Source organism: Saimiri boliviensis, chromosome 7 (assembly GCF_048565385.1).
Source record: "Saimiri boliviensis isolate mSaiBol1 chromosome 7, mSaiBol1.pri, whole genome shotgun sequence".
Lineage (NCBI taxonomy): Eukaryota > Metazoa > Chordata > Mammalia > Primates > Cebidae > Saimiri > Saimiri boliviensis.
In genome coordinates, this window is record NC_133455.1 from 63,196,793 (window position 1) to 63,224,676 (window position 27,884).

General features: G+C 41.2%; 1 protein-coding gene and 1 pseudogene across 2 annotated transcripts in view; one reads left to right on the forward strand and one right to left on the reverse strand.

Annotated features, from left to right (window-relative positions):
• CPM (carboxypeptidase M) overlaps window positions 1-27,882 on the forward strand; it is an 83,895-nt gene extending 56,013 nt beyond the window's left edge. The window contains exons 4-9 of one of the 2 annotated variants that reach the window (XM_039472112.2): window positions 3,376-3,548; window positions 4,990-5,174; window positions 6,218-6,388; window positions 12,241-12,393; window positions 19,502-19,650; window positions 21,884-27,882. In XM_039472112.2, coding sequence (XP_039328046.2) covers window positions 3,376-3,548; window positions 4,990-5,174; window positions 6,218-6,388; window positions 12,241-12,393; window positions 19,502-19,650; window positions 21,884-22,138 — 1,086 coding nt within the window. In that variant the 3' untranslated portion in view covers window positions 22,139-27,882. Of the gene's footprint in view, window positions 1-3,375; window positions 3,549-4,989; window positions 5,175-6,217; window positions 6,389-12,240; window positions 12,394-14,242; window positions 14,351-19,501; window positions 19,651-21,883 lie in introns of those variants that run through there. The other variant, XM_074402578.1, reaches the window with a different exon arrangement.
• On the reverse strand, window positions 8,068-9,882 carry LOC104651369 (melanoma inhibitory activity protein 2-like; annotated as a pseudogene).
• Window positions 27,883-27,884: the final 2 nt, after the last annotated feature.

Consider the following 27,884-nt stretch of genomic DNA (forward strand, 5'->3'; position numbering starts at 1 on the left):
AAGCTCCTTAAACCAATTACCCTTTTCACATTTTTTTTTTCCTGAGATGCAGTCTCACTGTCACCCAAGCTGGAGTGCAGCAGTGCAATCTCAGCTCACTGCAACCTCTGCCTCCCAGGTTCAAGTAATTCTCGTTCCTCAGTTTCCTGAGTAGCCAGGATTACAGGTGGGCACTACCACGCCCAGCCAATTTTTGTATTTTTTTTTTTTTTTTTGAGACAGAGTCTCACTCTGTCACCAGGAACCAGGCTGGAGTGCAGTGGCACAATCTCAGCTCACTACAACCTCCACCTCCCGGGTTCAAGCAATTCTCCTGCCTCAACCTCCCAAGTAGCTGGGACTACAGGCACATGCCACCACACCCAGCTAATTTTTGTATTTTTAGTAGAGACAGAGTTTTGCCATGTTGTCCAGGCTGGTCTGGAACTCCTTACCTCAGGTGATCCAGCCACCTCAGCCTCCCAAAGTGCTGTGATTACAGGTGTGAGCCATCGTGCCTGTCCCCTTTTCACATTGAAAGTTACAGTCACAGTTTTATGTTACCAGCTCCTCCCCACTGGCTTTAAGGCAGGTCATACGTAGCTTGTTGAGGTTATTTCCAGAGGTGCTTGAGTTTAAGAACCTATTATATCTTACAATCGGAACCCAGCGTGGGGCATGAGTGACTTTTTTTCTTATTAGCTTGTAAGGGCTTTTTCCAGTCACAATTTTGACTGTCAAAAATCTGACAGGGCGCGCTGGCTCACACCTGTCATCCTCGGCACTTTGGGAGGCCGAGGCTGGCAGATCACCTGAGGTCAGGAGTTCGAGAGCAGCCTGGCCAGCATGGTGAAACCCCATCTCTACTAAAAATATAAAAATGAGCCGGGCGTGGTAGTGGGCACTTGTAATCTCAGCTACTCGGGAGGGTGAGGCAGGAGAATTGCTTGAACCAGAGAGACAGAGGTTGTAGCCTGGGTGACAGAGTGAGACTCTGTCTCAAAATTTAAAAAAATCAAGGTAGTAGAAGAGGAAGATAAAAAATGAGTATGAAAAAAAGTTGAAGTCAGAATTGGATATCACTTGACTCTAAATTTTATGGTTCTCTATGAAACTGTAATTCGTATATCCCAAAATCTCTTTCTTTTTTCTTTTTTTTGAGATGGAGTCTTACTCTGTCACCTATGCTGGAATGTGGTGGTGCGATCTCAGATCATGCTGCCTCAACCTCCTGGGCAGCACAAGTGATCCTCCCACCTCAGCCTCCTGAGTAGCTGGGGCCACAGATGTGTGCCACAGCGCCTGGCTAATTTTTTATTTTATGTAAAGATGGCATCTCCCTACATTGCCCAGGTTGGTTTTTGAACTCCTGGGCTCCAGTGAGCCACCCGCCTTTGCCTCCAAAAGTGCTGGCTGGGATTACAGGCATGAGCCACTGCCCCCAGCCCCAAATTTTCTTAGTCCCAATTTTAATTACTCTATGTTCATTAGGATAATAAGTTTTTAAAATGTGGTCTCTTTATGTGCCAGTGAGGGAATCAAGTGAGGAGTTGTCATCCAAGGATCACTTGTCCTTTGTCACAATGTTGAAGTCCTACAGTCAATCTTGACTGGAAATTCTTCTGAGGCTCCATGAAATCTTTTCCTGCACATGAATGTCCCTGCAGCACTCTCCTGATTTACTCACCTGCTGCCCCGAGTTCTTCTTTACTAACACTCAACAACATCTGCTCTTCTGGAGCAGATTCCTTGAACCTAAAATGATCGGGAGAACTCGATGTAGTCTAAGCAGAAAGGCTGAAATTTACATTAATTTTTTTCAATAAGAAAAATAAGGAATCTCTCTCCTGGGGAGGGATTATAAAGCAAGATCTCTCACAGGCCTTCAGTTTCCCAGTCCCTACTGATAATTAAGCTAATTTTAGGTGGATATGATGGTTATCTAGAAAAGTAGAAATGATATAGAGTTTCATTTTAAGGTAAGTAAAAAGTGAACCAGTAATCCCAGCACTTTGGGAGGCTGGGGTGGATGAATAAGATCAGGAGATCAACACCATCTTGGCCAACATGGTGAAACCCTGTCTCTACTAAAAATACAAAAATTAGCTGAGCATGGTGGCACATGCCTGTAGTCCCAGGTACTCAGGAGACTGAGACAAGAGAATCACTTGAACCTGGGAGGCAGAGTTTGCAGGGAGCCAAGATCACACCACTGCACTACAGCTTGGGACAGAGTGAGACTTAAAAAAAAAATGCATAGTAAAACATAGTATATGGATAATATGCAGGTATGGGAAAGAATTATGAGAATGATATACAAATGACTAAAGTTTTAGAAACATGAGAATTATGGAAATCAGAAATACATAGATATGACTAAAATTGCACAGATGTACAATAGGAGAACCAGGAAATAGGCAAATTAAAAATCTTAAACCTATTTAAATTATGCTTATTACAAACTTGGATTTTTCCCTGTTAAAATCTGTAGTCTGTTACAATAGTGCACATCTGTAGTCCCAGCTACTTGGGATGCTATGGTGGGAGGATCACTCGAGCTCAGGAGTTAGCGGCCAGCCTGAGCAACACAGTGAGACCCTGTCTTTAAAAAAAATCTGCAATGCGATGGTTCTAAGTCTGTTATCCACCATTACATACATGAGAAGCTTCATATGCACCATGCATTCTCATGGAAATACATGATTCCTGTGCTTCTCTGTAACTCCACCTCTTTCTCTACCACCACAGAGGATACTTTGGAAGTCAAGCAAATGAAAAATGTTATAATAGGAAGCATTATTCCAGCTGAGCACAGTGGCTCAACGCTGTAATCTCAGCACTTTGGGAGGCCAAGGCAGGTGGATCACTTGAGGTCAGCAGTTTGAGATCAGCCTGGCCAACGTAGGGAAACCCTGTCTCTACTAAAAATACGAAAATAACCTGGGCGTGGTGGCACATGCCTGTAATCCCAGCTATTCAGGAAACTGAGGCAGGAGCATCATTTGAACCCAGGAGGCAGAGGTTGCAGTGAGCCAAGATCGTGCCACTGCTCTCCAGCCTGGGCAACTGAGACTGTCTCAAAAAAAAAAAAAAAAAAAAAAAAAAAAAAAGACGACAACACGCATTATTACTACATGAATTCATTTTTGCAGTGTGTAAACTATTTACAAATAGATACTTTAAGTCTTACTAACAGTTTCAGCACACCCCATGACTGATCGCCACCTGATTGCACTTGTTACAGCATAAGCATGCCTGAGAAAGAGTGGTCTTACAAACTAGTTTGGGTCTAAGATGTCGTGTGTGCAGACCCCTGTTGGGGAATTTGCACTGTAGGGACTGCTTTCCTTCTTGCCTCTGACCTAATAATGTCCTCTTTTCTCTTTACACATACAGACTGTTGGGCGGGAACTGCTGCTCCATCTGATCGACCACCTCGTAACCAGTGATGGCAAAGACCCTGAAATCACAAATCTGATCAATAGTACCCGGATACACATCATGCCTTCCATGAACCCAGATGGATTTGAAGCCGTCAGAAAGCCCGACTGTTATTACAGCATCGGAAGGTAAAGAGGGGCGGGCCTATCTTTATTTCAAAACGAAAAAACACAACACAAAAGCTCCCGCCAGGCACCTGTTGGCCTTGGCAAGAGGAGTGTGTCCTGGTGACAGCCTTCAGAGCCGGTGTCCTGTTGCTGATGTTCCAAAGCTCAAGGCTCCTCAGGGCTGTGTCCGGCTTTCAGGATGAAATGCGACTCAGGCTCCTTTGCACAGGTGCCCACCTAGCCTCTCCATCTTCACCTGCCACTCCCTCACCCTCCCCTATGTCTGCCCCTCTGTCCCTCCTTCCTGTCCTGGAACTACCAGTGCTTTCTCACCTCAGTGTTTTACACACACCATTTCCTCCCACTGCCTAAATAGCATTTCCTCCAAGACTCTTTCTCCCCGACCTGTCATGTTCTAGATGCCCTGGTAAACTCTCAGACCACCTGGCACTTTACTTTCAGAGCACAACTTTTAATATCTAATTTCTTGCTTCCTGTCTCTCTCCCCACTATGCTGCAGGCTACCTGAAGGTAGGAATCCTGTCCATTATGTTCATTGGTGTTAGATCCCCAATGCCTGGCAGAGTACCGAGGCCCTTGGTAATGACTGGCTGATTTATTAAGCCAATAGTCCAAGAACTAACCATAACCAAGACCAGATCTTGAAGGAGCTCTGATTTTAACAGTTTAGTTTGTTTGAATTCCAAACCTTGGGAGGTTTGGAATTTCTCAGATGTTTAATATACATTTATATTTATGCAATTTATAAATGTGCGTACTTTACCAAAGCTGAACAAAATCTCACCACTTTATTCCCTCCAATTTTAAGTTTTTCTAGCATATCTAAACACGGCCATTCCACTTTTCACAAATGCATGTGTGTAAAGTATGTGTTTACTGTTTCTGTTATCAGTTGCTACATAACGAACCACCCCAAAATTAGTGACTTGAAGCAACAGCCTTTTTATTTACTATTGATTCTGTAAGTCAGGCATTTGTGCAGAGCAGAGCAGGGATGGCTACTCTCTGTGCCACAGGTCTAGGGCTCAGCTCTGGTCTTTCTGAGGCAATTGACCTGGAGCCATGTGTTTAGAGTCTCAGCTCTGGCTGTCACCTGGGCTCCTCATTTCTCCACATGGGCTGTCCACGAGGCTGCCATAGGGGTCTCAGAGTCCTAAAAGGGAGAATCTAAGAGCAGAAGTCCCAAAGTACAAACACGTATAAAACCTCTGCCTGCATCACAATAGCTAGTGTCTCATTAGCGAAAGCACATCATGAGGGAGGGGATGCCATGGGGTGTGAGTGCCAAGTGTGGGTCATGGCACGACACCAGGACAGCCATCGCCACACCCACACTCACATTTGGAAAGACACCTGGAGCCTAAAGCATAGGGCCAGACGCTGTAAGAATCCACTCCCTCCTGCCCTATCAATAAGCCCTCAAATATTCTTTCTTTTAAAGGGAAAATTACAACCAGTATGACTTGAATCGAAATTTCCCCGATGCTTTTGAATATAATAATGTCTCAAGGCAGCCTGAAACTCTGGCAGTCATGAAGTGGCTGAACACGGAGACGTTTGTCCTCTCTGCAAACCTCCACGGCGGTGCCCTTGTGGCCAGTTACCCATTTGATAATGGTGTTCAAGGTAAGCAGGTCGGGGCCCGGTTCTGGCTTCCTAAGTCCAGAGTGGGACTGAAAACTCTCTATCTCTGCATGAGGATGAACTCTCCCTTCCCCACTCGACTTCTCTGACGGGGTGAAAAGAGCTTCCTGTTCCCAACCCTAGCCATCCTTCTTGTGATTCTTCAATAGCAGATGGGCAGTGTGGCTGAACTGACAACCCACAGTGGACATGCATCAGTGAAATAGTGAAATGTAGATTCCAGAAAATAGGATCTAAACAGTCAGATGGATTCTCTGACAAGCGACAACATGGCTAAAATAACATAAAACTGGAACAACTCATGCTTTTTTGCTAATCATGTGAACAGTAATTGTTGACTCTTCTTAAAACTCTGTAATATGAGGACCCAAAATATTATAATAACTTTATTTCATTCCTCTGATATCTAAGGAAACTGTCCTTACCTCCAGAAATTAGCAAGAGTGACTGAGAGAACATTGAATTTTTTTTTTTTTTTTTTTTTTTTTGAGACGGAGTTTCGCTCTTGTTACCCAGGCTGGAGTGCAATGGCGCGATCTCGGCTCACCGCAACCTCCGCCTCCTGGGTTCAGGCAATTCTCCTGCCTCAGCCTCCTAAGTAACTGGGATTACAGGCACGCACCACCATGCCCAGCTATTTTTTTTTTGTATTTTTAGTAGAGACGGGGTTTCACCATGTTGACCAAGATGGTCTCGATCTCTTGACCTTGTGATCCACCCGCCTCGGCCTCCCAAAGTGCTGGGATTACAGGCTTGAGCCACTGCGCCCGGCCGAGAACATTGAATTTTTAAGTTGATTTAGGAGTTTGGAGTTGTATCTGACTTACTTGGGGGCTATCTTGCATATGTTTATTATAAAGTAGAAAGAAGAATAGAGGAAGCATTCATGGAGGTGGATGGAGGATTTCTCTCTAGGGAAATTGGAGCATCTGTGTGTCATGTGATTATGTATTTGCTAATGTGGTGTTTGTGTTTCCTCTTACTCTAAAGTCGTTTAAAGGTCTTGGCTCATCTTTTAAATGCAGCAACTGGGGCATTATACTCCCGAAGCTTAACTCCTGATGATGATGTTTTTCAATATCTTGCACATACCTATGCTTCAAGAAATCCCAACATGAAGAAAGGAGACGAGTGTAAAAGCAAAGTGAACTTTCCGAATGGTGTTACAAATGGCTACTCTTGGTATCCACTCCAAGGTGGGTTTCTCTTCATTTCTCTCATTTCTTCAATTTTTTTTTTTTTTTTGAGATGGAGTCTCGCTCTGTCGCCCATTCACCCTTTGCCTTCACCCAGAAGTGCCCGCTGGTTTATTTTGATCCAGCAGTGGTTAAAACAACTTTAGGTACATATAAAACTCCCACTATTATTTATATAATAGTGGACTAATCAACTTAAAATAGTTTTACTATCAGAATAAAATAAAATGGAAATAATTTACTCATAAGATTCATATTTAAATCATCTTTCTTCACAAAATACTGTCCTGAGATTTATAATTCCATTAACCTACAATTTTAGCAAAAGTATAAGTAAAGTAAGTATAAGTAAAATTATACAGTAACAGCAGTTACTTTAAACTGAAAATGAGATCAGTCAAAATGTTTGTTGAAGAGAGCAAAAATCTTGTCAGGTTTCTTGCTGTGGTTCTGGATGTTCAGTAGCAGGCTCATTTGAAGGTAGAATCAACCCTGAAGGAACTCACTTCTACTTTTAAAATGTCGAGGTGGGAGTTAAAATCCAGGTCTTGGGGGAAGGTAAGGAGGAAAACCCCTTGGTGGATACACATTTCTCACTGTTCAAAGAGATTGGTCAAAGACATTTTACAACTTTGAGAACCTGTATTGTGCCCTAATAAATCATTAAGTTTATAACTTCCATTATCTATTGTTTACTTGAAAATTGACACCAGAATAATTACTTGATCTAAGAAATTAACTTTTATAACACTGAGAAAAATGTACTTCTTCAAATATAGATTAAAGGAAATACCATTAATTTTTAATGTAATTTTTCTCCTATCTTAATACCTGTTTTTTAAAAAAGATAAAGTATTTAAAAATATGTAAAACTTGCTGTAAAAATATTTTTTCTTTCATTGTCAAAGTTCTTCTCCAAAAACATTTTCTTGTAATATAATTTTCACCAAACTTAAAATTCACATCAGTGATTCCCAATTCTGATTTGATATTACACTAAAGCATTTCCAGTTATATCAAAAACCACCTTAAAATTCTCCCAAACAAAATTCATTTTAATTCACTTTAAACTTTAAAAAGAGAGGAGAAACAAGGGAAGGAATGACCAGATGAGACATTCATAGGCAAAGCCTGGTATTTGGTAACCACATATTTATTCTGAACCCTATAGTTCAAAATGGCAAAGTAGGACTAGGAAAGCAATATATTATTCCCTTTTCTTATGTGAAGCTTTAAAAGAATTCAATAAATTCAACAATTAGGTCAAACATAATAAATACATTTTAAGTTTTAAATACATAAGATGACATCAGAACTACTTATGAAAAAGACTAAAAAATACCTTAGTCAGTAATTTTAATGCTAGAATATGAATTTTAATTATTTTAACTAACGACCAGAATAACCAGTTGCTACCAATAAGATACAGATAATTTTAGTTTTATAAGACGTGCAAAAAGTCAATTATTTTTTGACTACCGAAATACGGAAATAATTCTATAGTACTAAGATAAATCCATTTGAAACCTCATTACAGTTCACTTAAGGCTGGCTGCCTTCCCACTTTGGAAAAGTAATGGTACACTCACAGAATGCTAGAAAAATTTTTCCTTCACTGTGTTACTACATGAACAGATAGTAAAATTAATATCTCTGATTAATAAAACATGTATTTAGCTTTAAAAAAAATGTTTAAAAACAAGCATACTTGCAAATGGAGCATATGGTGGACCTGGGAAATCCCTTGGTGGAAAATCATCTCCAGAAGCTCCCTTTTCCCACAAAGGTGACAGGGGCCGAGTGTCAGAAGGACCCCTGTGAGAATCGGTTAATGTATCAGAGCTTGATTCTCCTCCTTCATTGGTAATCTGATGGTCCAGAGGATTCCCTGGACCTCTTGAGCCTCTTCCTCCTCTCCTTAGAAGCAAAGGTGAGAGTGAGTGGACCTTCCAATGAAGTTGAAGGAGACAGAAAAGCTCTCATTTCAGATAAAGGCTGAGCCAGTGGTGAGGGGCCATATGGGGAATGCTCTCTGACAAGCAGCATATTTGGAACATCCATTGCATATGGATCTTTTTCTAAAAGTTCACATTTAAACTGTTTCAGTTAATTTTTGTCTGTTGCAAGCATTTTCTTTCCTTAAATTTTTGAGATTTCTTTCAGCAGTTCGAGCTGAGAACCAATTATCCTGTGCTTTGTTCTCACAGGAAATAGTGCGCCCTTGATAATAATGCATCGTTTTCTCCAATTCTTCTTTAAGATCTTTGGCTCGCTTTCTGTAGGTCTCCAGCTTTGCAGTGACATGGCTGATCCTTTTGTCTACTTTAGAAAGTTTCTCTTCTGTCTCTACTTGGTAATTTTCCTCTGTTGTTAATTTCCTGTAGAGTTTCATTTTCTTGATATAGTTCAGTCATTACTTTAAGTTTCTGTTGAAGTTTCTGATTCTCACCTTCAAAATGTGTGTTTTCTAACTGCAAAGATACTTGTTCAGTCTCAAGATTTTTAATACATTCTGTAAGCTCTTCCTTCATTTTATCAACTTCAGATGACTGAATATAAATTTGATTTATTTCTCCTTCTAAGCTTTTTAAAGAAGCATTGAACTTAGCAGCATGAATCAGTTTCTTCAAAGCTCCTATTGGAGGATGATCTAAGTAAGCACCGTTTTCCGATTCACTTTATTTCTAACTCCCAAGTTATCACCATCCGTTCTGTCTTCTCCAAGCATAGCAGCCCAATCTTTCATCTTTAGCAACCATTCAGTCAGAGTCTTGATGTGATTGTCTTTATCATTGAGAACTTGTTCTGTGTATGCTTTGGAGTCTTCCAATGTTACTTTCTGTTTATTAAGTTCACTCACTTGTTCTTTCCATACTTCAGCTTCTTACAAAAGTTGTTTCTGGCTTTCCTGAAGTTGAAAATTTTCATCCAAAGCATCTTTCATTGCTATCTTCAGTGGTTCTTCATTCATTTGAAATAAAGTCGTGACGATCATTTTGGCTTCAGCTACTTGTGATTTGAGGGATTTTGACTCATCTTCTAGAGCCTATCTCCTTTTTGAAATATCTGCCATCAGTTCATTTTGTTCAGACTGTTTCCATTTCTCTTCTTTTAACTCTTTTACTAGACATAGTATTTCTTCCTCAAGTTCCATATTGGACCTGTTCAGCTTTTCACAGGTTGCCTCCAAACTTTGTGCTTATGTTGCTTCCTTCTCAAAGCTGGGATCCTGTAAAGATGACTTGACTTCAGTCTTCATACTTTTTTTCAGTAACGCTACATTTTTCTAGTAGTGTACATTTTTCTTCAATTAGTCTAGAATGCATTTCAGCAAGCATTTTCTCTCTTCCCACATAAAGCTCATTACTAACAGATCTAAAACTTTTCCACACAAAAAAAGGGAACAGCAAAAATCCAAAAATAGCTGCCCATATCACCCATTCCCATGGGAAACCATAAGAATTAGAATCTGCTCCCATACTTTGACGCAGTACTGCCGCAACCCTACGTAGCACCTCCAGAACCAGCCTCAAGTAAGGCTGAGGGGCAGCCCAGGGCTCAACCGTAGTGCCAAGTCTGCTCTCAGGGTTGCCATAGTAACCCAGGGCTGTGAGGGCCACAACAAAGGGCAGAGATCATATAGCATTCTGTCTGGAACCTGGATCCACAGGTGGCAACTGGAGTGGACCACAGCAGAGCCGGCTGCAGGGGGAGCTGGGGGATGTTGGGGGAGCTGCGGGACGTGGGTACCCACAGGCCTCACAGGTCCATGCTGCCTTTTTCTTTTTTCTTTTTACTTTTAGAGATGGCATCTTGTCATGTTGTCCAGACTGGCCCTGAACTCCTAGTCTCCAGCAGGCCTCCCCTCTTGACCTCCCAAAGTGCTGAGATTACAGGCATGAGCCACAGTACCTGGCCTAAAATTTTTTTCTACTTCAGTACCTCCAAAATATCCTGCTGAAACTGAGAATCCATATTTTCTTTGGCAGGTATCAAGTGTAACAAATTAAAATTTGTTCAGAAACTACTTTCTTAATAGTTACTGTATTTCATCAAATCCAAGATACTGTTTATTATAAAACCTGTTGTACTACCAAGAAAATATTTTCAGTTAAAGACATGATGTTTTTAGCCATAAAAGTTTTTAAGACACATCCCAATTCAGAGATATGAAAATATAAAAAATATTGCATCTTAGGCCAGGAGCAGCAGCTCATGCTTGTAATCCTTGTGCTTTGGGAGGCCAAGGTGTGCAGATTGCCTGAGCTCAGGAGTTTGAGACCACTCTGGGCAACATGGTGAAACCCCGTCTCTACCAAAATAAAAAAAGTGAGCCAGGTGCGGTGGTGCACACCTGTAGTCCCAGCTACTCGGAAGGCTGAGGTACAAGAATTGCTTGAACCCAGGAGGCAGAGGTTAAAGTGAGCAGAGATCGCGCCACTGTGCTCCAGCCTGTTCCACAGAGCAAAACTCCATCTCAAAAGTAATAGTAATAATAATGTTGCATCTTAGTCTGCAGTAAAATGAAAGCCAGGGACAGTGGCTCATGCCTATAATTCCAGGACTTTGAGAGGCCAAGGCAGAAGGATCACTTAAAGCCTGGAGTTTGAGACCAGCCTGGGCAACATAGTGGGACTCCATCTCCATACACAAATTTTTTAAGTACCAGTCTCAGCAACATGGCAAACCCCATCTCTACCAAAAAATACAAAAATTAGCCAGGTTGGTGGTGCACATCTGTAGTCCCAACTACTTGGGAGGCTCAGGCAGGAAGATCGCATGAGCTCAGGAGGTCAAGATTGCAGTGATCTGTGTTTGTGCCACTGCACTCCAGCCTGGGCAACAGAGCAAGACACTGTCTCAAAACAAAAAAAATTAGCCGGGTGTGGTGGTGCACATCTGTAGTCTCAGCTACCTGAGAGACTGAGGTAGGAGGAGCACTTTAGCCCGGAAGTTTGAAACTACAGTGAGCTGCGATTGCACCACTGCATTCCAGCCTGGGTGATGCCGCGAGACCATGTCTCTGTTAAAAAAAAAAAAAGAAAGAAAGAAAGTATGAAATGATTATAACCTTTTGAAAATAGGGGACCAGAGGAGACAACTGGAAAGTCAGCATGAGCGGTGGCAGCCTAGACTACAGGAGGCTGGGCCTTCCACCTCTGAGAGGCGGCCTAACACACTGTCTTTGATCTGCAGGAGCTCTCTGGCATATTGGGGAAGCCCACGGGGGCAGGCGGAAGGTGGCTTGCACTCCAGTGTCTGCCATTCACTGGCCAACACCCCTGGGGACTTTTCTTAACATCTGTGATCATGTTTCCTTATCTGTAAAGAAGGGGCAGTTGCTTAACGAGCTGCTACAAAGCACTTCGTAATGGTACCTAGCAATAGTGAACACTCAGTAAATGTTGGCCATGCTTCTTCCACTTTAGGGTGCTTTGCTTTATGTAGTAAGGGTATTTATCAATGATTTCTAGAAATATTTTTAAAGGAATCTTGTTCCAGCTTATATCCATTTAAAAGGTAATTTAAGAAAGAAATATAATTCGAAGAATCCTTTTTGTAATGTAGGATTTCAAAAAATAAAAAAGAACCCTTCCTTCACCCCTCACTTAGTTTTGACGCACAGGTGCACTTCAGTCAGCTCTGACCCAGTTACCCACAGGGGAATATTTAGGATTGTCTGGTCATGCCTGGCTAATAAAATGTCAAGCCCTGATTTTACAAGCTAATATGTCAAATTCATCTTGTCCTGTTTACAGGTAGCCACCTGATTCACTTGTCCCCAAAGCACGTGATGTTTGGCCACACTTCAGTTTTAGACCCTAACAAAAATTCAATATGCTTGTGTTTAGGTGGAATGCAAGATTACAACTACATCTGGGCCCAGTGTTTTGAAATCACGTTGGAGCTGTCATGCTGTAAATATCCTCGTGAGGAGAAGCTGCCGTCCTTTTGGAATAATAACAAAGCCTCATTAATTGAATATATGAAACAGGTGCACCTAGGTTTGTACAGTTGTCTTATTAATTCCCTGTTAATACAAAATACAGCATCTGGCAAGACCTCCGAGCTGAGTCAACGCAGGCCTTGATTTACGCTCTGTAGTTACAGCCTTATTTCAGTACCAGACCTGATGGTTAAGAATTCTCACTGCGTGAATACCTGCAGTGTGTGTGAAATGAAGTGCCCACTCATTCATAGAAAACAAAGCATAAGGCATGTTCTTTTAATATGAGGGTATAAAAATCCAGAGTACCAGCTGGACATGGTGGCGCACACCTGTAATCCCAGCACTTTGGGAGGCCAAGGCAGGTGGATCACCTGAGGTCAGGAGTTCGAGACCAGCCTGGCCAACAAGGGAAAACCTTGTCTCTACTTGAAATACTAAAGATAGAAAAATTAGCTGGGTGTGGTTGCATGCACCTGTAGTCCCAGCTACTTGGGAGGCTGAGACAGGAGAATTACTTGAACCCAGGATACGGAGGTTGCAGTGAGCCAAGATGGTGCCACCGCACTCCAGCCTGGGTGACAGAATGAGACTCTGTCTCAAAAACAAAGAAACCAAAATCCAGAGTGCCCCTAATTTTACATGTTAAATGTTCTAGAAATCTAGCAAAAGATCAGGAAAACAGGATGCTACTCTGTTATATGATTTCCCATTTAGAAAAACACTGTGTTTGCTTCTTACTCACCACACAGTACCAAGGACTCTGAGAACACTGGACATACCACTTTGCATTTTTTCCAGAACTGGGGTGGTGAGCTAACTCCATTGCCTTCAACTTCTTTCACCTGTGAACTCTGCCGGATGTCTTGGTGCTAGGAATCTTGCCAGCCTGTTTGCTGAAGGCTGGCTGGCCCTTATCACAGATGGATATACTAAATGTATCAGAGAATGATAGCTCTAAAATGTGCAGCAACTCACCAGGAGGACTTCTAAAACAGATTGCCAGGCCCCAACCCAGAGTTTCTGATTGAATGGGCCCTGAATTATTACCATCTTCCCACGTGAAGCTGATGCTGCTGGTTCAGGGACTATACTTAGAAAGCCATTGCACTAGAGAAACACACTACTTGAGATGATGATGGAATCTTGTGCAGTTCAAGTTTATTAACCAGGTGGTGTCTCTTTGGGCAAGGTGTGGATGACTCTTCTTTTTATTTACAGAGTTAAAGTTATCTGCTTCCATTCAGAATGGCTTGGGGAGAGAAACATGTCAGAAATTGGCATAATAGCTATAATATCCCAGAGAGAGAGAGGGGCGGTGTTTGTGTGTTGAAAAGGGTTGCTGCATGGGCCTACTGTATAATTGCATAATTCCTGGACTGTTCTGCATTATTCAAACCAAAGCTTTCCTCCTGCTATGAAGAAGATGGAGAAGGATGAGGGAGGTAGCACAGGGCCAGAGGGCTGAGTGCAATTAGTACCCTCCCTTGGCCACACAACCGTAAAAGGGATGCCTCTACCCTCTTTCATGCCTGTATTCCCAGCCTCCATTCCCTGACCTGAAGAGAAGTACACAGAGATTACTGGTAAACTCTCAGGGTTGCTTAAGTGGCTGAGTCATTCATGGACTAGGTTGACTTCCCATGATAGGGGATGTTATGAAATCCATTCTTTCCAGCATCTCATCAGATTATAAACTTATTATTGGGACTTTCACCTTCCTTATTATGTCATCAACCTTTGTCTTGGGTTCTTTCTTGCTTAGTATTCTGGTATTTCTTTCTCCATTAGATTTTCCTTATGAGGCATGTCATGTATTAATCTAACCTATTATATTTCTACCTATCTTGATCCTTTAGTTTCTTAATCTATTACTATTATTATTATTGTCCTTATCATTATTTTAGGGACAGGGTCTCCCTCTGTCACTCAGGCTGGAGTACAGTGGCACAATCATCGCTCACTGTAACCTTGAACTCCTGGGCTCAAGTGATCTTTCTGCCTCAGCCTCCCAAGTAAGTAGGACTACAGGTGAACACCACCATGTCTAGCTAATTAAAAAAAAAAAAAAAAAAAATCTTTGTATAGAGACAGAATCTTGCTATGCTGTCCAGTTGAATCTCAAACTTCTGGTCTCAAGCGATTCTTCTGCCTCAGCCTCCCAAAGTGCTGGGATCTCAGGTGTGAGCCACCATGACTGGCTCTGCCTCTTCTTTTCTGAAATTCATTCTTCACCAGTATCAACATGGTCATGGACATGCACATGCTCTATGTAACTGCACCACTATTTTCAGAACCTCAATCTGGCTGTACAGATTATTCACCAAGAACTGAATGAAGGTGGGCTTTGAAGTATCATGTTGATATAATATTGCCAGGGAAGGGGCTTTGTGAACTGATAACATACAAATTGCAGTATACCTGTAGTTATTATTTTTAATACTTTTGAAGGTTTACCAGTCCACCATTAGCACTAGGTTTGTTTGTTCGTTTCTGAGATGGAGTCTGGTTCTGTCACGGAGGCCAGAGTGCAATGGTGCAATGATCTCGGCTCACCGCAACCTCCGTCTCCTGGGTTCATGTGATTCTCCCACCTCAGCCTCCCAAATAGCTGGGATTACAGGTGCCCACTATCATGCCTGGCTAATTTTTGTATTTTTGTATAGATAGAGTTTCACCATGTTGGCCAGGCTGGTCTTGAACTCCTAACCTCAGGTGATCCACCCACCTCCACCTCCCAAAGTGCTGGGATTACAGGCATTAGCCATGATGCCCAGCCCATTTGCACTAGGTTTTTTAAATAATGTTTATCTGCCTGTCCCTGTAATCAGATGGAAACAACTCACTCAAAAAATATATATTGCCACATTAACCCTGTCCCCTTGTGGTTTAAGACAGATGCATAACACAGTTTAACAATAAAACCATATTTCCAAACGCCAATACAGTGTGGTTATTATTACATAATAGAAAGGTTCTGTCACCACTAGTGCCCAATAAGAAGCTAATGAATGTTTCTGTTTGTGAAAGATAAGAGCAAACACCCTTTTATTGGTATTGCTCTGATTTAAGGATATTATTGATATTTGTCAAGCTGCATTGCATTCGCTGGTTCCATGTTACCAATCCCTAGGGTGCTTCTGAGTTTCTGAGGTTTTGACCCATCTGGAACATTCTGACCCACCTTGTCTGGGAAGGAAAGGTCTCCTGCTCTAGTGGAAGGGCATTGCCAAGAGGGCAGAGGCTTGGGTAAGGCAGTTGTGTCATCTGGCGATATTTGAAATCATGAGCAAGCACTTGTCTGAATCTCAGTTCAGTCAACAGAAAGTTGAGAGTAATAGCATTAGCCTTGCCTTGCACCAGCCTGTTCTAAGGCTTCAGCGGTGTTTTTCTTTCCATTAGAATTCACTGCAGACCGCAAGTGAAACTCGGGCCCCTTCGTGCCATGTTGTCCTGCTTAGAGGATGATTTATTAGGTTTGAATTGAGATGAGGATGTCACAGACTTTAAGGCCAGGGTAGCAATGGAGGGCAAGTCTGAATTCTAGGGGCCTACATTGTCTTGCTTGTCCCTGTCCCTGAGGAGAAGCAAAAATGAGCAAGATACGGTGTTACCTGCTGCTGCCCTGTCTCTTCCCCTGGACTCCTCAAAGCAGATCTGAACCCAGAGAGCCAGGGAATGGCGCACAGCATCCAGAAACCTAAGCAACCTGGGCCTAAAAGAATCTGGTATGTGCCAAGTTCCAGAAGCCCATGGAACACAGATGTGGATCTGTCACCACATCCAACATAGGAGGCAGCTGTGACCATGCAGTGGGGACATGGGCACAAACAAGCCGTCTCCTAAGTACTGTCCCAGCTCCGACTCTCAGTCATGGCCAACAGATGCAGAATTCCAGTTCTTGCCCAGCCAAGAAAGACTTCGATTCATGAAGGCCTAATATGTATTCCGAGGGGAAAAGAGCTTTACATTTCTCCCGTGTATCTCCCCATCTGGACACGGAATTTTATTTCTTCTCATTTGTGTAGCATCTGAGCACTTTTAAAATTTTTGTTTTGTGTTTGTTTTTATATATAGTTAATAGTGTTGGCTCTCTCTGCATCTCTTGAGGTCTACCAGTCTTTTTTTCAGTGTTTCAACTTCAGCATATAGAAATAAACCACATTTTCTAGTAAAACAGTTACTTCCCAGTTTTTCTATGAATACAAATTCTGTACCTAAGCATGGTCTGTGTTTGCCCAGTGACAGTGATATTCACATACCCCAGGCTTCCACAGCTGGAATAACTATCTTTAGGTTTAGGTAAGAATCATATGAAAGTGAGGCTTTGGCCCTATAATCCCAGAACTTTGGGAGGCCAAAGTGGGCACATCACTTGAGATCAGGAGTTTGAGAACAGCCTGGCCAACATTACTTATCACTACTAAAAATACAAAAATTAGCTGGGTGTGGTGGTGGGCACCTGTAATCCCAGTTACTTAGGGGGCTGAGGCAGGGAAATCACTTGTACCCGGGAGGTAAAAGTTGTGGTGAGCCGAGATCGTGCCACTACACTGCAGGCTCTGTGACAGAGGGAGACTTCAATTCAGAAAAAAAAAAAAAAAAAAAAGGATGATGAATAAGGGTCAAACTGGAATATGAAGACTTGTTCAGACATTTCTTCAAATGCAAATTGTTCCTCCTTTTTCTATTTTTGAGGGTAGGCAGATCTCAGGTTAACTGGAGCCTCAGTTCAGAGGCAGCACACGCTGATACATATGCATTGTTGCAGTATCTAAGGCCATGTAAAATCACTGTCACGTGAGGCCGTCCAAAACCACTGTCAATAAAATCAAGTCTGGTCTATTAAAGTGTAAATAACTGCTTCTAGCCAAGAAGAAATTCGCTGCCTTTTTTTTAAAGGGTATCATGACTTTTTTTTGGTGTCTTCTGCCAACTACTCATCACTAGTACCCTGAATTCCATTTCATCATCATCCTCAATGTTAAAGGATGGTATAATGTCAGTTTCAATGATACTTCTGCTTTGCTTTTTATGCACTTCATTTACTTTGATTTGGTGGGTTTTGGGGAAGTCAATGAAAAATACAGAAGATGCCAATGGACACACCACCCTCTAGCACAAGCTACCTTCCTGAAATGCATGGATTTTCTAAGTGGCAGGAACACAGTCAGCTAGCTCAGAGCCCTGGAGAAGGAAATAATTTGCATAGCTTCTTCCCTCACATATTCCTGCTTTACGGAACAAAGTTGAATTGAGATTCCAGCAACTCCTCTAATAAGTGTTTTCCTCCCCACCCCACCCCTATAGTTTATCTTATCCAAATAAGAGGAAAGAAAGCTGGGCCCGGTGGTTCATACCTATAATCCTAGCATTTTGGGAGGCCAAAGTGGATCATGTGAGCTTAGGAGTTCAAGACTAGCCTGTGCAACAAAATGAAACCCCACCTCCACAAAAAAAATACGAGCTTGGGCAACATGGCGAAACCCCATCTCTACAAAAATTAAATAAATAAATTAAAACAATGTCACTGAAACCCAAGGAATAAATTCATAATCCGGCTACCAAATTATGACCAATTTATGATTGGGTACTACCTAAAGATCAAAAGGATATATATTAAGCAGTAGGAACAAATATAATGGAAATGTTTTTTAAAAAAGAGAAGCCAGGCCTGGCACAGTGGCTCACACTTGTAATGCCAGCACTTTGGAAGGCCGAGGCGGGCAGATCACCTGAGGTCCAGAGTTTGAGACCAGCCTGACCAACAAGGAGAAACCCCATCTCTACTAAAAATACAAAATTAGCCCGGCGTGGTGACACATGCCTGTAATCCTAGCTACTTGGAAGGCTGAGGCAGGAGAATCCCTTGAACCTGGGAGGCAGGGTTGTGGTGAGCCAAGATTGTGCCATTGCACTCCAGCCTGGGTAACAAGTGCAAAACTGTCTCAAAACAAAACAAAACAGGCCAAAGAGAACCACAAGACATGAAAATAGAAATTTACATAGTTGTATAGTATAGAGAAAGGAAGAAGGAAATGTGGCATTTTCCTCCTCTGGTAGCAAAAAATGAAGAGTTAGGAATTAAATAGGAAAGAGAGTATAATAAAAGGCTACCTAGGTCAGATAGAAGTTTTTTTTTAACAAGATAAACATTGTTTTGTTAAATGCCAAAATTTTTATTTTTCATTTTAACCATTTCTTGAGGAAGCTATTATGTGTGCCTCATGTTTTTCTGCCCTAACAAATAATCATTGAGTGTAACTGTTTGAGTATCGTTCAAGTTCATCTTATCATTGTAGACTCTTCATTCTCATTTATGCCAGTGGAGGCTTAGGTGGCTTCACCTTAAGGTAATATGATTTGACCCTGGAGTAAACAAACTAGATGTGAAATGTAGGATCTAAAATAAGAAAGGTCTTAAAAATTAATGGCCTTTTAAAAATTGTACTTCTGAAATTTTGAGAGGGGCTCTGGAGACTATCATGTATTGACAGTGAGGCTGGGCCACTTCGCTGGCTGTGTGAGCTTGTGAAGGTAATTTTAATAAGCCAGAGCCTTAGTTTTTTTCATCTGTAAAATCATGATAATAATTAACGGCACAGAGTTGATATGAGAATTCAATGAGAAAATACACATTTAGCAGTTAATACAGAACCTGGAATATACTAAATGCTCAATAAATATTGGCTGCTATTACTAGTCAGTCAATTCCATGCTTCCAGTCTTGTGATTATAATTTTGCTTCTCATGTGGTTTGTCCACAAGACAAAACTATTGAGTCCCTTGCGTAGGTAAATATCTTGTTGTAATATAATACATTGACAGTGTTTTTATTTAGGATTTTATGGAATCCACGAATGATTGTCGTATAGTTTGGCAAGTGAGTAAATAACTTGGAAGTGACAGGAGTGGATCTTAGGTTGTCACATGTGCTCTCTCACTTTGATAGTATGTGCTAATATAAATGGACTATTCCATTAGTAATTTTGACTATATTTTAAGTTACATCAAAAAAAAGTTTGTTTCCCTCTCTAACAGTTAATATTAACTCAGAACATTGAGTTAGCTAATAAATATTGCATATATTGTTCTTAAATATTTACAGGAATTTTTGTATGCCATGAAATATGGTCTGTACATTTAATTTTATTTTTGTCTTGCAGGTGTAAAGGGTCAAGTTTTTGATCAGAATGGAAATCCATTATCCAATGTAATTGTGGAAGTCCAAGACAGAAAACATATCTGCCCCTATAGAACCAACAAATATGGAGAGTATTATCTCCTTCTCTTGCCTGGGTCCTATATAATAAATGTATGTATGGAAGGCTAGTTATTGTTACTAAAATTATAGAACTCATAATACTTACCCAGAAGAAATTGAGAAATAAATGTAAGAAGTTCAAAAGTAGATCCATCAAGACAGAAAGAAAGGACAGTGTCAGACTTGCAATTGGCAGGGGGTAGAAGGGATGGAAATTACAGAGAAAAAAAAAATTCCTATTTTTTCAGATGGCAATTATTTTTTTAAATAGAAGCCAAATCCTATTTCTTGTGATACCTTTTATGATTAAAATGTAACCTCATTTATAATTAGAACAAGCAATGTAGCAAAGGTAGTTTATACCTTCCTGGAATAACATATAACACTCATTCATGGAATATACTTTCTACTATAAAAAATGAATTGGGAAATGTTCCTTAGAATTTATTTTATAATTGAAATCTGATCCATAAATTTTATCACTATATTCAGCAAATGATAGACTTATTTTGCAGCCCTTTTTTCAATTGATGCAAGTAAAATTTCAGTTTTTAATTCCATAAAATAGATATTTCTGAGGGAGGCATGGACTAATTTGAGCCTGAGTAGATTTATGTGAAAGAACTAAATGAATAAGTATTGATTTAGTTGGCCAGATTTTGCCTCTTTCTCTTGATATGACTTTCTCTGAGAAATTCAAGATTCTTCTACGTTGCTTAGTGGGTCTCATGCCAACCATAGCAGTCATTCTATGTAGAGCTAATCCTGGGAGAAGGTAGTCATCTCTTCTGTAGTGAAAACTGAATGGGTATTTTATTATTTCATCTTGAGGACATCATGAAAAACAAGGTTTTTAGTTGATCAAACTGTAGAATTCAGAGCCTCCCTGCTCCATGGGCTCTCCCCAAGGTGCCTAGAAGTGGGACCTATCAATTGCAAATCTTTTAGGAATATCCACTCCTACAGAGAAAATGGATAGAGCTTGAAAAATCTCAACTCACTGTGGTGACTTTTTCTCTAGAGGGCCCTTTATTTTCCTCCTATTTACTGTGATATTTCTATCTATTTTAAAAAATGGTTCTCCTTATAGTGAATCTAATTACTTGAATGCAATCTCATAAGTAAGCCACACCTTTAGAATAACATTGTGAATTGTTCATTTCACATTAGTTAGACTAACACAGTACACATTGACCGTAGATACTATTTCCAAGATAAGATTTGAAGGTAAGACTCTGGACGTTGAAATGAATGGGTAAAATACATACCAATGAGTGCTTATGTAAATGTCATTCTCCGTTTTTTCCCTTCTCCACCACATATAATAAAAGCATTTCTCAGTAGACATTGCCTGTATTTAGTTTAGCATTTCTCTTATTTGACTTGATCATTGTCTCCACTAAAAAACAAAAATAAAAACAACAAAAAAAAAACCTAACTGAAGATTCAAGCTCATATGAACAAAACCAGGTAAAATCAAAGCTTTTAAAGGAGACTGGATGTGGTAGCTCACACCTGTAATCCCAGTACTTTGGGAGGCCAAATCAGGTGAATCATTTGAGGTCAGGAGTTCAAAACCAGTGTGACCAACGTTGTGAAACCCTGTTTCTACTAAAAATACAAAAAAATACCTGGGCATGGTGATGCATGCTTATAATCCCAGCTACTTGGGAGGCTGAGATATGAGAATCACTTGAATCTGGGAGGTGGAGGTTGCATTGAGCTAAGGTTATGCCACCATACTCCAGGTGGGTGACAGAGCGAGACTCCATCTCAAAAAAAAAAAAAAAAAAAAAAAAAAAAAAAGAAAGAAAAGCATTTAAATGAAGCAATGGAAACTTGTAGGTCAACTGAAAAGAAATGACTAAGTTGAGAAAATAATTCTAATGATTCTACTTGCAAATAATCTTGATATCTAAGGAGGATGTTAAATACACACAGGAAAAAGGGAAACAGTTAACCCTCTACCTTTGTGCCCCATGAAAAGGATGGTGGCAGAATCATCTGCTGCTTCCTTCTCTTCACTTACATCCCCAGATAAGGTACCCGTCTGTCCTTATTTCATTTTGTAATTCTTGGCAACAGCATCCACAACACTGGTCTCTGTCAACAGGCATTGGGTAACTTAGCCTGCAGGACCAAATCTGTTGCTGGCCCAGAGTCTTGCAGATTGTGTCATGCGTTGCACAAAGGCTGCATTTTAGTGGTGGAGATCAGTGTTTTCAGTGTGGGCACCACCAAACATCTTCAGTCACTCATATAATTGTCTCTTGTTTCTTCTCAGGTTACAGTCCCTGGACATGAGCCATACCTTACAAAGGTAATTATTCCAGAGAAATCCCAGAACTTCAGTGCTCTTAAAAAGGATATTCTGCTTCCATTTCGAGGGCAATTGGATTCTATCCCATCGTCAAATCCTTCATGCCCAATGATTCCTCTATACAGAAATTTGCCAAGCCACTCAGCTGCAACAAAGCCTAGTTTGTTCTTATTTTTAGTGACTCTTTTGCACATATTCTTCAAACAAAGTAAAATGTGAAACTCAAGCCACATCACCACCTGGAATCAGGGATTACTCACTCCAGGTTACTGCAACCCTAATGAGTCACTCTAGTGGGACCTTGACTCAAGAAACTCCACAATCTTCCTGAAGAAAAGTGGGTGTTTCCAAATTCTGCAATAAGCAATATGTGGTGATAATGAGAAGAATGCTTCAGTCTTGATGATGAATTGGAAGACACTTACCTAGCATGTACTTCTCATTTACACTCAAATTAATCTTGAAGTCGTCTTAAAATTTGTAAGAAGTTAAAGCTTGAGAAGCAAAAAAAATGCCTTCCAAAGGAAGATAATTTTGTATCCAGAGAACCGGATAAATATAAGCAATAAAGATGAACATTTATTGATCTTCTACATACAAGACCTCACCATGAGGCCAGACATGGTGGCTCATGCCTTGTAATCCCAGCACTTTGGGAGGCCAAGGCGAGTGGCTCACCCACCAGCCTCAGGAATTCAAAACCAGCCTGGCCAACATGGTGAAACCCCGTCTCTACTAAAAGTTAGTGGAGCGTGGTAGCAGGTGCCTGTAATCCTAGCCACTCGGGAGGCTTAGGCAGGAGAATTGCTTGGACCTGGGAGGCAGGGGTTGCAGTAAGCCAAAATTGCACCACTGCACTCCAGCCTGGGCAACAGATTGAGACTCTGTCTAAAAAAAAAAAAAAAAAAAAAAAAAAAAAGACCTCACCATGAGTGCTGTATGTGAAGAGATAGTAAGTGCCATATATTTTTAGTTCTCAGAAAAGGAAGAAATTATAGGACTGAGAATTGTTTTGCAAATGTTCTAGGAGATGTGAGAGAAAATATGCAAGCATATTTGAGTGACCCAAGAAAATACAAGCCTGAAGGGAAAAGATTGTGTGGCTATAGAGCATCAAAGCACACAAGTCAATTAAGTAAGCCCCTCTCCCTCCAGAGCCATGTGTCCTTAGATTTTGGCACCTGGCGCCACAGTCATCTGTTAGGCTGATGACTCCAAGGGTATAACTCTAGCCTCTTGTCTGAGCTTCAGAGTCACATCCCACTGCCCACTGGACACATGCACCTGGATGTGACTCTCAGGTACCTCAAACCTATCATGCAGAGAGACTCATCCTATTCCCCTTAGAGCTGCTCTTCCTGCTGCATTGTGTCTCTCAGTTACTGGGACCACTAAGCTAGGAACCTTGGAGTCATCCCTGATACTTTCTCCTCCTCCTTAATCCCATGTATTCAGCAAGTAACTAAAGATTGGTGTTGGCTGGACGTGGTGGCTCATGCCTGTAATCCCAGCACTTTGGGAGGCCAAGGCAGGCAGATCACTTGAGGTCAGGAGCTCAAGACCAGCCTAGCCAACATGGTTAAACCCCATCTCTACTAAAAAAAAAATACAAAAATTAGCCAGGCGTGGTGGCACATGCCTGTAATCCCAGCTACTGGGGAGGCCAAGGCAGGAGAATTGCTTGAACCCAGGAGGCACAGGTTGCAGTGAGCCAAGATGGCGCCATTGCACTCCAGCCTGGGAGGAGAAGCGAGACTCCGTCTCAAAACAAAACAAAAAAAAGATTCGTGTTAATGTTAAATATTGATGAATTCTGCTCTTCTTGGTTGTCAGCACTGCAAAGTCGAGACCTCATGCTTCACCTGCACTGCTGAAACAGCTCTTTTGGTCCCTTGCTCCCTTCAGTCCCTCCTCCACACAGCACTGGGGAAGGGGAGCCACTTGAAACAAAAGTCCACAGCTGCTCGAAGTTCATAAACACAGAGCTGCTTGTGTCCCTGTATCTGGAATGCCATTCTACCCACCACATTTTTCCTTTCCCACTCCTCTTAAAACTCAGTTCAGGTAGCAGCTCCACTAGGAAGCCTTGGCTGACCATAATCCTATTCAATTCCATTTCACCCTTTCCCAGGCAGTCTGGGGTTGGGGACCCCTCCTCTTTGCTCCCCAAAATAAACTGTGTATCTCTACTATTGGATTTACAACATTGTATTATAATCTTCTACTTCCGAGGGTGCCTTCTCTAGTAGAATGTGAGCTCTTTGAGGCCAAGGTCGACTAAATTTGTTGGAACAATTCATTTTTATATCCTCAAAGCCTAGCACATAGTAGGTTAGGTACTGAATGAATGAATGAACTAACAAGGGGTTCCAGGAGCCTGTTACTCCCAGTCCCTCCCCGAAACTGCCTAGGGCTTTGTCATTTTATGAAGCTAGGTCTTATGCTTAGGCAATCTCCAGCTCACTTGGAACACTGACAGAAGAGTGTTTTCATGTCTGTAATCACGAAAATAATTCCAGATACATTCCTTTTACTGGACCTTGAATTGATCCTAATGTTGGTAGTAAAGGTATTTTGTTACCTGTTAACAGCACTGCAAACTACCTTTTTAAAATCAAATTAAATTTTACCATTAGGACTCAATTCGAAGTACTAATACTTCTCAAATTCTCTATGAGAGTTACTCTATCTTAAACCATTACCTGTAAGAATTAAAGGGTAAAGTACTAACCAGACAAGAAAGAAAACAATGGCAACTGGTGAGCAGATTCCTTCCTTCCTTCCTTCCTGAGACTCCTTCCTTCCTTCCTTCTTTCTCCTCTTGCTGCCTTCCTTTCTTCCTTCCTCCTTTCCCTCTCCTCTCCACTTTCCCCTGCCCCCTCCCTTTCCTCTTTTCTTTCTCTTTTTTTACTTAATCCCCAGTGTGATAGTAATACAGGCCGATTTCTAGAAGTGCGGTGTATTACGGAAAATGAGTTGCCTTGTTTCTTACTTTCAGTTGAAAGTTCTACAGGATCTAGAAATGAAACCATAATGGCATGGAGAGCGATGAGAACCACAGAGGAATGAAGAGCTCCTGGAACATTTAGGCCATTTTTATGCCAAGCTTATTCTACATCCACAAAATCGTACATGTCAATACAAACAAAATTTGGAGCAGGTGTCCCCAAACTACGGCCCGCAGGCCGCATGTGGCCCCCTGAGGCCATTTATCCACCCCCCCCCCCCACCACCCCGCCGCACTTCAGGAAGGGGCACCTCTTTCATTGGTGGTCAGTGAGAGGAGCACAGTATGTGGCGGCCCTCCAACTGTCTGAGGGACAGTGAACTGACCCCCTGTGTAAAAGTTTGGGGACGCCTGATTTGGAGGCTTCTTTAATCCACTTAGAAAATCTGGTAATTTGTGTGTCGGCAATAGATAACAAAAAAAATATTATAATCTGAATGTCTTGATGATTTAAATAAGCAGTAATTTATTATATCCTCGAAAGTACATATTAATATAGTATTGCAAAAATGACTTTGGTGTATTACAAATAAAAGTATATAAGACTAAACTTGATATGCCATGAAGCCCCAAACAATTTTTCAACTGGGCATTGAGTTCTAACTTTTCTAAGATAGCAGTTTTTGAAGGAACACGAACTAAACTCAGAATGAGTTCATGAGCCTTACGGTAAATCTCTTGCTGAAATAATCTTTTTAAAATCACATTTTGGTATCAGACTCAAAATCATTTAAAGACTGACAAAACACAATCATGGTATTCTGACTGACAGGTCAAACCAGGTACCCAAACCCCCTCCCTGTGCAACACCTTTCCTGCTCTTCCCCTCCCACACAGGCTAGTGGTTATGCTCCATGGCTCTAAGTTCAGCTAGAATTCCTTTTATAGAGAAACTAACATGATAAACCCATTCATGATGGGAGAAAAATGTGGGAGTAATTGATATTTAGAAAGCAGCAGTCAGGCGTGACAGCTCATGCCTGTAATCCCAACTTGGGAGGCTGAGGCAGGCCGATCACTTGAGGTCAGGAGTTTGGCTTGGCCAACATGGTGAAACCCTGTCTCTACTTTAAAAAGTACAGATATTAGCCGATGTGGTGGCACATGCCTGTAGTCCCAGCTACTTGGGAGGTTGAGGCGGGAGAATCCCCTGAACCCAGGAGGCTAAGGTTGCAGTGAGCCGAGATTGCGTCACTGCACCACACTCCAGCCTGGGCGACAGAGCAAGACTCCCTCTCAAAAAATAAATAGCCGGGCGCGGTGGCTCAAGCCTGTAATCCCAGCACTTTGGGAGGCCGAGGCGGGTGGATCACGAGGTCAAGAGATCGAGACCATCCTGGTCAACATGGTGAAACCCCGTCTCTACTAAAAATACAAAAAATTAGCTGGGCATGGTGGCACATGCCTGTAATCCCAGCTACTCAGGAGGCTGAGACAGGAGAATTGCCTGAACCCAGGAGGCGGAGGTTGCGGTGAGCCGAGATCGCGCCATTGCACTCCAGCCTGGGTAACAAGAGCGAAACTCCCTCTCAAAATAAATAAATAAATAAATAAATAAATAAATAAATAAATAAATAAATAAATAAAAATTAAAAATAAAAAAGGCAGAAGCCCTGGATTCGAATCCACCACACACTCAGTTTTCTTATCAGTAAAATGAAGATCTCCTGACTGAACAGTGATTCTGTGACTCTTAGAAACAGTGGTAAGAGATGCTACATTTTTGGTGCTTGTTCAGATGGAGAAAGGATAGTTAACACTCAGGTAGCAATTATTTTGAAGGCAGTATAATATATCTCCTTAAAAAGTATACCTACTCAAATATTGGTAAATGTTGACATGCCTGAACCTAAATGGCAAGGAGTATTTTAGAAAAATATTAAGTCCCTGCAGATAAATGACAAGTGTTGATTTGGGTGCTTAATGTATTACATTTAGACTTGAACTGTTGGATGTATCAGAAATGTTAAAAGGTTTTTCTCTACATTTCCAAAGTTTTTTCAAGATATCAATGTGATGTTTTGTTCCAGAGGCAAATTTGCATTTGTGATCTGCTTCTAAAAATGCTGTAAGTTACCTCTATGTTTAGAAAGTGAAAATATCTGATGCTAGATTGGAAGTATCTCTTCCTGGGGAATCCAGAAAGGTAAGAATAGCATATTGTCTTACTGCAACAGATAAGTTGCTTATTGAGAAGACTGTTTGTTATTCTATATGATAACAATACAGCTGGTGTATATTTTATGATAGATCCTGTTATTTTCCTCATAACTTTAGATGGGAAGGGGGGGGAAATTATGATATCCAGATTAATTAAAGAGCATTGGAAGTCCACAGTACTGTATCTAAAGTAGAAGTTTGGGTTGTAGACTTTATATCAACTAATGAGCAAATATTTGTATGATAAAATGGTAAGCATTGCTTACCATTTTATCATACTTTTTCACAGCCTTTTATAGATGTTTTATAGCTTATTTTACCAGTTTTCCTGGAAAATTCCTTTTTTTTCTTTTATTTATTTATTTTTCAGATGAGGTCTCACTCTGTCGCCCAGCTTGGAGTGCAGTGGTGCGATCTTGGCTTACTGCAACCTCCACCTCCAGGGTTCAAGCCACTCTCCTGCCTCAGCCTTCTGAGTAGCTGGCACTACAGGTGCCTACCACCACACCTGGCTAATTTCTTATATTTTTAGTAGCGATGGGGTTTCATCCTGTTGACCAGGATGGTCTCGATCTCCTGCATGATTTACCGGCCTCAGCCTCCCAAAGTGCTGGGATTACAGGCATGAGCCACCACACCTAGCCACTTTCTTTTATACCATAATTAAGAATTTATTAAAATGCTCAAATTGTCTAAGACTGTAAAGTTTATTGGGGAGAGGCCATGACTACCTCTGAATTTAGTAAATTTAAAATATTTCTGATTCTCAATAAAGAACTAATATTCATATAAATAATG